General features: G+C 44.3%; 1 protein-coding gene across 1 annotated transcript in view; it reads right to left on the bottom strand.

The window, feature by feature from the left end:
* The window catches only part of GDPD5 (glycerophosphodiester phosphodiesterase domain containing 5), a gene marked incomplete at its 3' end in the record, with an annotated part of 96,024 nt that overhangs the window by 17,066 nt on the left and 66,850 nt on the right, over window positions 1-12,108 (bottom strand). Inside the window, exons 3-7 of the mRNA XM_010185826.1 lie at window positions 11,861-11,954; window positions 11,149-11,208; window positions 7,738-7,836; window positions 5,323-5,416; window positions 1,544-1,689 (exon numbers count right to left, since the gene is read on the bottom strand). Of these exons, the coding sequence (XP_010184128.1) occupies window positions 1,544-1,689; window positions 5,323-5,416; window positions 7,738-7,836; window positions 11,149-11,208; window positions 11,861-11,954 (493 nt within the window). The remainder of the gene's footprint in view (window positions 1-1,543; window positions 1,690-5,322; window positions 5,417-7,737; window positions 7,837-11,148; window positions 11,209-11,860; window positions 11,955-12,108) is intronic.

The following is a 12,108-nucleotide window of genomic DNA, read 5'->3' on the forward strand; positions in this document are numbered from 1 at the left end:
AGCTCCACACAAAGCACAGCGTCCTCCACCACTGCTCTTAATCAACCTTTACAACCCTCTGCACCCTAACATGCAAGCAGCATCTTCCCAGACAGGTTTATTCCACGCCATGAGAAGTTTTAGCTGGCTCCAAGGAAGAATGAGAAGCAAAGCAAGGGAGCAAGATTTTTCTGGGAGTCTTGCTCTAGAAGAGATTTTCGGAAACTAGTTCAATCTGGAAGACAGAAGGTATTTGTCTGTTGTTTAGGTTCTTTAGAAGGTTATGGGGGGGACACAGGCCTGGAAATCCTAACAGGTTTTGCGATTTCCTGCCATGCAGAAAGCATGCAAAGCACAGGTTCTCACTTGGCTTCTTCTGGCCTTCATAGTTGGCACAAACTCAGTGGGACAGGAAAAAGCATTTATCATGCCCAGAACTTCATTCTACCACCAGCAGAGACAATATAGTTAAGTGTGATGCAAATTAAACTGGCATTTCAAGAGATTGCTTAAAGAAAGAAATCATTAAAAATAAAGAGAACTAAAATAAAACATTTCTGTGTCATGACAGGTGTTTATCTCACCTAGCAAACTCCTACTGCGCACTCTTCGACTTAGAGAGGAGCTCAAGCACGCTCCAGCCTGCCAAATAGGTTCCAGCAGCCTGTACAAATAGTTTTTTTCTACTTGAAATTTCAGTAAAAAAGTTAGTTGGATACCTTAAAAAAAATTTTAAAAAATCAAAATACATTTGCAGTGCCTGCAGTATGCTATCTTGTCTGAAGTCTATCAGCCAGTAAGAGATGAAGGTACAACTGTACAACAGACGTAGGTGCAGAAGCACCCAAACTAGAGACCCAGACCAGTATGGCCAGACACCACAGGACAGCGTTATCCAAGCCCAGAGCTGTGCCCAAGCCAACATGTTCCATCTTTAGCCTGGACACGTCCAGAAACCTTGGAGAAGAAAGGACTATATTATTATGATTTCACAGTACACCCAGAGGCAGATGACAGGAATATTTCACCACCTCACGCAGTCTCATGATGATCTGCAATGCAAGAGTACAGTGCAGTCATGTAGGGTCAAGCACAGCTTGTTTGTTTGTTTGTTTTTCCAGATTGCCACATACTCAAGGCATCTTGCTGTGAGCAGAGTTTAACCACTGCTGGTGAGGTCCTGAAAAGGGCATGAAGACTGAGCCTCAAGCTCTAAAACCCAAAAACATGTCACAAGCTTCTACCACCGCAGCTTAAGGGCCAAGCCTGGGGAGTAAAAACAAGCAGAACTAACTGCCAGAAAAATGCAATAGCACAAACTGCCCTGAGTAAGGCAAAAATTGTAATTTTGTTTGCAAAGTATCTAGACAATCTGGGGTGTGGCTTGACTCTGGGTTCATGTACTGATTTATGACCACAGTAATTCCTGCCAGGAGGGATGCCTCAAAGCTACATCTGCCATATACATTCTCTGGAGAGCAGCCTGGAGACCATCAGACCTGGTGCCACCCTTTACATAGGCAGAAGAGTCAGACAACACAGTACTAATAACAAAACTACTCACCATTGGTGCTCCACGGTGGCCAATAATGGCTGGCTTTGGTCCCAGAGCCTTCTTCTCCATTATGCAAGGGGATGAGATGGTGAGGGGAACAAGGTAAAGTGCAACAACAACTGCGAGGTATGCCATGAACATGAGCATCTGAGAAGCTGAGACAGAAACAGAGAGAGCTGGTGAAAATGTTGGTCCTGATCTCCTCACGCCACAGAAGCAAAGTCAAGACACCCTTGTCCTCCTCCAGAGGAGAGAGAACTCTACAGCCATTGTCCCTGGAACAACAGCAGACCTCTGAGTTTAGGTAAAAACATAACCTACTTTAAAAAAAAAATCTCTTTCAGTTAAGTTTTGAAGGAGGTTTTCACTGCCATTTTCTACTGGGGAAAACAATGAGTTAAATTACTTCCTTTAAGTCTTTGCAACACACTGATGTTTTCCAGCCCTTTGGGTGGGACAACACTAAATTTTGCCCTGCTTGACAACAGAAATAGATCACCAGTTAAACATAACTACAAGTAAGTCATGGCACCATGTGGGTGTGTATTTAATATCACTTGGGTTTACATCACTTTTATTTACATCGGTGGTTCACCAACACCACCCGTTTCAGCCAGGGAAAAAACACTTTAACTGTTTCTGCATCACGATTTGTGCCAGCCAGAACCGAATTAATTTGCGATGATGTTTTACTGGTTAAGTTGAACATGTTTAAATAAATCCTTGGGTTGTAATCGTGCTGCATTCCCCGGGGTCTCTGCAAGAAGCAAATTACCAGACTGGCAAATGCAGCAAAGAGGGTATCAGCTACAATGCTTGAGATCAGATGAGCCATCCTGTGTCCCATGTCATGCCTCAGCCACCCACCCCCAACTACCAGTGACTTCTCACAAAGCCCAGAGTATCTGGGAATCTTTCGAAAGTGCTGACAGCGCAACAGAAACACCCCTTGTTCCCAGCAGACACATATTCCTTATAAAGAACAACAGGCACCTCTGAACCCCTGAGGTATTTGAAGTCACTTGAAACCACAGATATTAAAGAAAAATACTTAGTTTTTAACTTTTTAAGTTATTCTTTATTTTGCAGACTCATTAAGGCTTTGGAACTCAAGCAATATCCTCCAAAAACATTTAAAACAAATATTTGAAATGGACATAAGATGGAGAAAGCATTTTATTTTATTTTATTCTAAGGTAAAGACAGAACAGCCTAGCTCTGGTCCTGACCACAACTGATCTGATTTCACATATAAATAAACTGCTCTTTTACTTCCAACATCTAATAGCCTCATTCAATGGCTCTTACAAGCCTGAAAGTAACTCTAGTAACTTTGCCAGCTAAATTTTTTCCTCCTCTCTGGAAGAGATGCCAATCACCTACAGAGCACTCAAGGAACTGAATGCTATCTTGCTAAGTGAGTTCCTGCTATGTCCTGCACCATAAAGGTACAGTGTGCTGGAATGGTGCGTTACCAGCATCAAAACCTCCAGACAGACACGAGACCTGATCCTGACCCAGTTCTTGCTCACCTGAGGAAGACCCCACACCAACCAGACTTTGAAAATTAGCCTAATTCTCAGACAAGTCTCAGGTTGTGCGAAGAACCTCGTCCTTTCCTTTCTGGTGGTGCAGTTTAGGGACTAAACAGCTCAGATTCAAACTAAAGGCAAGCATCACATAAAATGCAAGGGCTTCCAAATATTTTGATCATTGGACTGAACCCACAAGGAAAGGATACCCCAGCACAGGTCACGTACCATGTTAAAATGGAGCTGACGACCTCACCCAACCATGGATATGTAGCAATGGAGACCACTCACAAAAAAACCCAAAATTAAACACATGCATAAAACACACTGTTCAATTTGAGGTTGGATGATCTGTGTGAAAGACTTTCTCCTGGTGACCACTCAAGCCAAGCAAGTAGGACAAATAAATCCCTTACTTCCTACAATATGACAACACCTACTACAACATTTAGATGTAAGCCTTCCTTCTCCACTCCTCCTGCTCTCAGTGACCGCTCCAGCCTACTTTGGGCTCCTGGAAGAGCATGTTTCTCACACTGGCATTTGCTACTTATGGCTTCCAGGGCTGTTTTGAGTTCAATGTTTTCTATTTGACCTCAGAAGCAAGCTTTGAAAATAGGCTTTTAAAACTGTGGAGTCATTCAAGAAACAGCTATTCTCCGAGTTCAGAAAAAGGAGCATAACAGGAACAAAAAATAAAACCCAATCAAAAAAAAGTGTAAATTTGCTCAGAAAAAAGCCAGTTGCTGAAGATCGCCACATGCCTCAAAAACGTCAAGAACAGATTATTGCACCAGTGACTGCAGCTGCACCAGTTTTTCCCCCAAAGGATTATTATTAGTGAGTGAAATCTTATTTTTCCTGTTACAAGCAACTGTAGGTTCTCACAGAGATTTCAGTTCTCCCATTTTTAACACCACCACACCAAACCTATCTGTACCAAAAAAGTCTGTAAACTCCTCCAGATAAGATACGTTTCACAAGTAAAATGAACCTAAAATAACTTTAAGATCTAATAGTACAGGAGAGATGAATGTTTTCAACATTCAACAAACAAACAAAAACCAACCCAGAACCAGAAAAAAAAAATAGAAGGAAAAGAGTTTCCTGGCTCATTAAAAACAAATAAACAACAAAACCACCACTTTCAGGGAACTCAGCTGCAAGAGAAAAGATACCAGGAATTCAGAAGGAGCACATGCAGCCTCTGCTGTAGGCGTAACCACAAATCCTCCCTCAACTGGCAGCTTAATTACATGCTAGGACATATTTAAGAATAACCAGGCACAGCTTTATTGGCATATTTATAAATTAAGGCAGAGCAATTCTTTCTTTGAAAGACCTCTCTGGATATCAAAATCTTTCCATCTTCCGACACTGCTTCCTCATTCTTAACTCCTACTTCTTGGAAGTCTTTCGCAAGTGCTGCCAAATCCTTCCAGGGCTTGTATTTTGCTGCAGGTCAAATACCAATTAAAATACTTTTTCTGGAGCTGGCACAAATGTCTGAGAACATCCATGAACACCCTGAAGAAAAACACTTCTAAGGGCACAGAAGGATAAAATCATTTCACAAGAAAGCCTGGAGGAGCAGCTCAGGCTTGGGAGAGTCCTTGGCAATGAGGTTGGACAGGAGAGACGCACAATTTCAGTGGTCAGGACCACCAGCAAGAAGAGCTGGGTTCAGTGCATCCTTCACCACTCTGCTCCCTTAGACCTTTACCATGTCTCAACATGCATTTAAGGAAGCACCTAACCATCAGGGTACCAGATCTCTACTGAGCCCTGCGGGTGCTACTGCATCACAAGCAACAACTCCATGAAAGCTTTCAAAAGCTTTTCTAGATCCACCTAGAATGCAGGTGAAAAAGGGGCAAGGAGATGGAAAAAAAAGAGCAGTGCTGATAAGATCCAGAGAAGAACATTGCTTGTTTGGGAGGTTGCATTTATGTTTTCTAAAGCAGACTGATGGAAATCTGCATGCTTTTATTCATTGCTTCGTTGTAAACTGCCCTTTCACCCTCAACCTTGGTGCACTTCTGACCACAAAGCAGCAGCCACAGGATCCATCCACTCCAGTTTCAGCCAGGTTACTGTGAGAACATTCACCTTTACAACATGGCTGTCCTGGAGGCTGCCAAGCCCAGGGAAGGAGCTAGTACTGCCTCCTGCCAGCTGGTTCCCAATGGGAGGACCCAACATCCCAAGAGCCACCCACCAGCCCCTGACCACCACACAAGGATGAGGGGTACTCACTGGCTTTCTCCGTTCGTGCAAATTGCCCTGCTATCAACCATGACAGGGCTGTGACCGCTGCAAGTGCTCCTATGTGCAAGAAAGGAGCTGTGGCCTGGAAGACACAAGAACAGGAGGGGGGCGGAAATTATTACAAACATCCCAGCACCTTGCAAATTCATTGATCTTGTAGGGGTCCACAGAGCATCAGATCACTGCATCTCCAGTTGGATTTTGCACCGTTCCTACACCAGTTTCCTATTTTGGCCATCTCATCCTCCAAATCCTATCATTGCCTCTGGCACTAAAGTCACTACAAAGGCAAAGCATGAAACTCCCTTCCTCAAATCCTATCATTGCCTCTGGCACTAAGGCCACTACAAAGGCAAAGCATGAAACTCCCTTCCTAGGAAGAGCTCACCCAATAACACAAATATTTGGAAAAGGCTTCCTTAAACACCATGCAAATTCACATGAGGCTCTTGGTGTAACCAAGTTTTGAATTTCTTGTAGTCCAGTTGAACACTCGTCAACAGCTCAATGTCTGGATGGAGATCAGTGACGACTGGTGTCCCTCAGGGGCCTGTATTGGGACCAGTAATGTTTCATGTCTTTATCAATGACATAGATAGTGGGATCAAGTGCACTCTCCAGCAAATTCACAGATTACACCAAGCTGCATGGCGCTGTTGACACCTGAGGGACAGGATGCCTCTCAGAGGGACTTGGAAAAACTCAAGAAGTGGGCCCAGGTGAACTTCATTAGGTTTAACAAGGCCAACTGCAGGGTCCTGCACACAGGTCAGGGCAACCACTGGTATACACGTAGGCTGGGGGATGAAGGGACAGAGAGCCACCCTGCAGAGAAGGTTGGTGGATGAAAACCTGTAAATAAACCAGCAATGTGCATTCACAGCCCAGAAAGCCAACTGCATCCTGGGCTGCATCAAAAGAAGCATGGCCAGCACATCAAGGAAGGGGATTTTCCTCCTCTGCTCTGGTGAGACCCCACCTGGAGTACTGCATCCAGCTCTGGGGTCTTCAGCACAGGAAAGACAGACCTGCTGGAGTGGGTCCAGAGGAGGGCCACAAAAATGATCAGAGGGCTGGAGCACCTCTCCTGTGAAGACAGGCTGAGAGAGTTGGGGGTTGTTCAGCCTGGAGAAGAGAAAGCTCTGGGGAGACCTTAGAGCAGCCTTTCAGTGCTTAAAGGGGGCTTATAAGGAAGATGGGGACAGACTTTTTAGCAGGGTCTGTAGTGATACGACCAGGAGTAACAGTTTTAAACTAAAAGGGGAGAATTCAAACTAGATATAAGGAAGCAATATTTTACAATGAGGATGGTGAGACGCTGGCACAGGCTGCCAAGAGAGGTGGAAACATTCAAGGTCAGGTTGGATTAAGAACTGAGAAACCTGATCCAGTTGAAGATGTCCCTGCCCATGGCAGGGGGATTGGACTGGATGGGCTTTAAAAGGTCCCTTCAAGCACAGACCATTCTGTGATTCCAGGGCCATACCACAGTGTACTACTATGGTGCATCACCATGAGATAGTTTGAGATGGATCCTTTGAGTCAGGCTTCTATTCTCCAATCTCCTGCCTATGTCTTAAAAAAGGCAAAACAAAACAAGCAAACAAAAAACCCCAACCAAAAAAACACAAATAAAACAACAACAACAACAAAAAACCCCACACCAAACAAGAAAAGGGAAGCACTTCTCAGAAATATTAGTCATTTGTGTGAATAACTTTTTCCCCTCTGTATTTGCATACTCTCAAATATACAGCAGTGATCACAAGCAGAACCTCTCAAGGCTTTCATAGGCAAAATATTTTTGGACCCTTCTTAGCAGAAAAGGGAAAATGGAATAGAAAGCTGGTCTACCAAGAAATTAACAGTTTGTAACTATTTTCCTGCAACGCTTATACAGCCCTGCAGCACACCACAAGTCTCTTAAAGCAGGACTAGAGCACAGAAGTTGCATTCTTTTTTAGATATATATTAACTTCTGTGTAATGTAAAAACAAGCCCAGAGTACTCCTCCCATAAGACTGGGAAAAGCATGATGCTCCAGGCTTGGACACCAACATCCAGAGCATTGCTACCCAAACCAAAAGGAACTGCCCTGTCCCTCCAGCAACTCTGAGTCACACCAAGCTTCAGTATTTCCAACCTTAACTCTTCAGCCAAGCCCCAGATTGAGTTTAGAAGAGCAAGCCCAGAAGATGGAGACAAAGTGGTAGATGAAGATGAAGATGGCCTTGAGGGCTCCATGGTAGTTTTGCTGCATATTTTCTCGTTGCCAAGAGTTCAGCATTAGGGGTGACAAACATGAAGACAGGATTTTATATAGCAGAAAGTCACAAAGTCCTTGGCATGTAGCTGCACTGACCCCTTTTCCCAATGAGAGAAGAATCCTTGCAGACAACTTACTTGCAGTGAAATAAATACCATGTCCCATTCGTCGTCCCAAAGCTGTGCTATGGATGACATGGTCACCACAGTAGTTATCAATGTTGTCACCAGGCCAATCTGCAACAAATATAAGAGTATTTACATACCAAAGCCTATTGTTATTATAGAAGTATTACAGATTGGGAAATGGAGATAATACACAGCCTAAAACAACTAGCTTTAGGACCTACAATGAAAGAAGTTGGACTTGTGAGCTGTCCCAGCATAACCTCCCCTTTCTAACACTGAAGATCCAACACTGGGCTAAACAGTCCCAGGAGGGCACATCTCATGGTTGATCTCTCACTTCCTTCACATAGTGATCAATGGTATAGAAAAATCAGGTGATTTGACCTGCCAAAAAACTGGATCAGAAACAGCTTAAATATAGACAGGGTTCTGCCAGGCAACTTCAGAGGATGATGCTGGATTCTCCCGGCCCTTCTGCAACAGTTTGCAATGCACCAGTGCTATGAGAGGTTGGTGGACTTCACTCAACTTGACCCTTCAATGCATCTGTTCAGGTATAAAACCTGAACACACCCAACAGACAATGAACATTGCACTTCTCAGTAAAATGTGAACATTTGTACAATTAAGGCTGTGCATCCTCCTCACTAAGCAACCATCTCTGAGATGGTTCAGCACAACTTTGTGCATGGATATGACTTTACCAGGGTCTGAAATGGCAACAATTGGTCAGCATCCAAGTCATGTTAACAGAGCAGTTGTAGCAGATATTGCAGCTTGAGAAGAGGCTCTGGATGACAGTGGCTGAACTAAGATGGCAGGACATGACCCAGTCCATCAGCCACTTCCCCCAGCCTCCTGCTCCATCCACAATGAAGCACTCAGAAATCTGAGCAGTCAAAAAGAAAATGTCACCTCCATTTTGAAGGTAGAATGTTCAAACCATCCAAAACTGCCAAAGAAATAATTCCAGCTGTAAAGAACTAAAATTTGGGCTGTCTGTCAAAAAATAATTCACCATCCTCCGCCTCTCCATCTGGTATCTCAGTCTCTGCTGTACCACATGTCTGCTGGATTAAAAGGATACTACTGCTCTGTGTCTCCATCTCATGTACTGTCTAGATCTGAAATCTGTGTGGGAGAACTTGGGCAGAAAGGGCCAACTAATGCGTAACAGTGAACTAATCATCTAGGACGCACAGAACATCTCTAGACACATTTCATATTGGCTTAATGCAAATGAAAAACACCCAAACAAACCCACAAGGAAGGATGGAATTTACTTGTCTATTTAAAAGATACCTCCTAGCTACCTATAATGGCAAGCCATATTATTTTCAGATATTTCCTCATTAAGAAGTCTGAATTAAAAAAGCACAAAGCAATGCATGTGGACAATTGTTCAGCCTGGAGAAGAGAGGGCTCTAGGGAGACATTAGAGCAGCCTTGCAGTACCTGAAGGGGCTACAGAAAAGCTAGAGAGGGACTTTTTACAAGGCCATAGAGTAATAGGACAAGGGGTAATGGCTTTAAACTGGAAGGGAGTAGATTTAGACTACATATTAGGAAGAAATTCTTCACTATGAGGGTGGTGAGACACTGTCACAGGTTGCCCAGGGAAGCTGTGGATGCCCCCTCCCTGGCAGCGTTCAAGGCCAGGTTGGATGGGGCTTTGAGCAGCCTGGGCTGGGGGGGGGTGTCCCTGCCCATGGCAGGGGTTGGACTGGGTGAGATTTGAGGTCCCTTCCAACCCAAACCTTTCTGTGATTCTACGAATTGCACTTTGCCACAGAGCTTTGCACAAAGCTCCCCAATCCTGTGGTCAGACATCTGGGCCACCTTCCAGAACATAACACCAGCATACAATCCAGACAGAATCTACTTTTCATCCATTTTATACCCCCCCAAAGCTGAACTCAAAATTCAGCAACAACAGAAGACTTTGTCAACTAAATTTCTTCAGTACAGCCTTAATCCCCCTTGATGTTGCTGCCTTGTGCAGCACAGAGGTGTCATGCCACAAGTGCATATCCATTTCATCATTTTCTTCTGCCATCAGCTCCAATTTATTGTTTCTTACTCTCCTCCCCCACGCACCTCCAACTCAGCTTACGATCCTCAGCTCTTTTTGCTGACCAGGAACGAAGAGGGCTGGACGAGAGAAGATTGAAAGGAATCTTGCTATTTGCACATACCAGCCTTTCCCACATGCTTTAATCTGTATTTGAAGGTTATTCAGCACAGTTGCAGAGAGTATTAACTTAATCCAGCCTCTTATCTAAACGTCCTAGAAAGCTGAGGGCAGGTGTGGGAAAGAGAGACAGAGCAGCAGAGCTGAGTTGTGATGAAAGTTGGACTTTTTTGGAAGAAGAGAAGGAAGGGTGGGTTTCTGTAGACAAGAACTAACTGATCTCCACCAACACATTTGTCTTCTGGACTTACTCATGAGAACCCACCAGCCACCTGGAGCTTGTCTGAAAAAAAACACCATTTCCCCCGATGAAGAAACATATGTTAGACTCAAGAATCAATAATTCATTTTCCAGCAGCAGTCAGACGGTCCCCACCCACTCTTTGCATTGCATCCCCCTCCTCTGAGGAAGCGTAATTTCTATCATTTCTAGGAAATAAAGGCGGCGGCGGCGAGGTCTGTGCTCTCCCTGTTCTGAGGGGTGGTACATCTGTTCAGGCTCTGATCCTACAAAACCTTGTCAAATGCAGAACAATCCATTTCAGGAGAAGCCATGTATGGGCAGATTCAGAACTGGTCCCCTAATTACCTGTTAGCAGATTGCCAAGTACAATTGAATCCTGCCAAACCATTTTCTTTGGCACTGCCTCTCCCGGCAGCTTCCTCTCCCCTTCTGTGCTCCAACCACCAGATCTGCATCTTCTCTTATATTTGATAGCAATGTTTTTCATATTCCTTTACATACAAATCAGGGCCTCCTTGGGTTCCAGTAGACCACAACCTACACAATGCACACTCCCAGTTTTAAACACCCACATTTTCTCCCATGGCTTTTCTAGTTGGTTCTTCAAAGCACATCCTGCCCAGCTTCACATCTGCTCAGCCCATCCTCCAGGGCTGGGTTCAGCACAGAAAGGAGCACCAGAGAGGTTCATAACGGAATACCATGCTGAGCCGAAACTAAAATCAGGCTGCTCTAACAACCCAGAGCTTCTCACACTCCAGAAGTGGGCTTTCTGTCAGCAGGGATCCCAAATCATTTCATCCAAGTCTTTGTCCCCAGGTTTTGACTGCCCCTGCTCAGTCCTCTGAGATGAAGATATACACACCGCAGAGTTTACACTCTTCCCAAAAAGACCATGACAGCAAGTGCCACACACACCACTTGCTTCTCAGACCCCCGTTTTATTGAGATCTTACTCACTTCCATGTTGAGAAGAGCCATTTACCTTGTGAAGCCAGTGCAGGTTCATTTGCTGTCCCACAGCTATGTGACATAGTGCTAGTATCTGAAGGAAGAAATCAAGAGTCAGACATAGGCACAACACAGTCTGTAAGTGTTTGAACATGTAGAAACACATCACCATCCAGAAAGATAACCAAGAAAGCAGGACTGGCGTGAGGATGGTCCAGCAGACACCACCTAGCTCAGTTGTGCAAACTCTCCAAAGCCAAATATGTGGAGGGAAAGGCTTTGACCTCCAAGAGGCAGGGAGTTGAGAGTCTGGTCCATGGATGCACAGCTCCCAGGACTGTAGGAAGCAGCGTCTAGATGGAGCCAGGTAGTGGTGTGCTACCTGAATGGACACCACCTTGAAGGTCCCAGCACTCTGGGATGAGGGGAAACAACTTGCACTTGTGGCTAGCAGATACATTCAAGTGAAAAATGGGCCATACTAAGGGGAACAAGAGCTGTATTTCTCCTCAGGCTAACTGCATCACCAGTATATCAAGGTCTCTGTCTCTGCTCTTGATCATCTGAGGTCAAAGACCATGCATTTTTCACTTTTCATTTATTTTAGGCAACTTAAGGCTGGGAGAGGGAGAGAGAAATCAATTCTGAAAGTAAAATTGCTCAAGTTATAGGTGGACTGAGAAGTTCATGCCCTTTTTAAGAACAAATGCACAAACCTCTATGAAATGGCATTTTATTCTACTCACCAATAACACTGTAATGTATGTAAAGCCAGCAGCAGTTGTTACAAGTATTGGAATGGACCAGTCACTCCAATATCCCATTCGGTTATATAAAAACCTGAAAGATAAGCATGAAGCACAGACTTAGAAGAGATTCAACACCATAGCAACTTCACTAGGATTAGACAAAACTTTAGAAAATGGATCTTTCTGTTCTCACTGTACAGATGAAAGGCAACAAAAGAGCACAAGTCATTCTGAAACAAAACCCA

Source organism: Mesitornis unicolor, unplaced genomic scaffold (assembly GCF_000695765.1).
Source record: "Mesitornis unicolor isolate BGI_N332 unplaced genomic scaffold, ASM69576v1 scaffold5026, whole genome shotgun sequence".
NCBI classification, from domain to species: Eukaryota; Metazoa; Chordata; class Aves; order Mesitornithiformes; family Mesitornithidae; genus Mesitornis; species Mesitornis unicolor.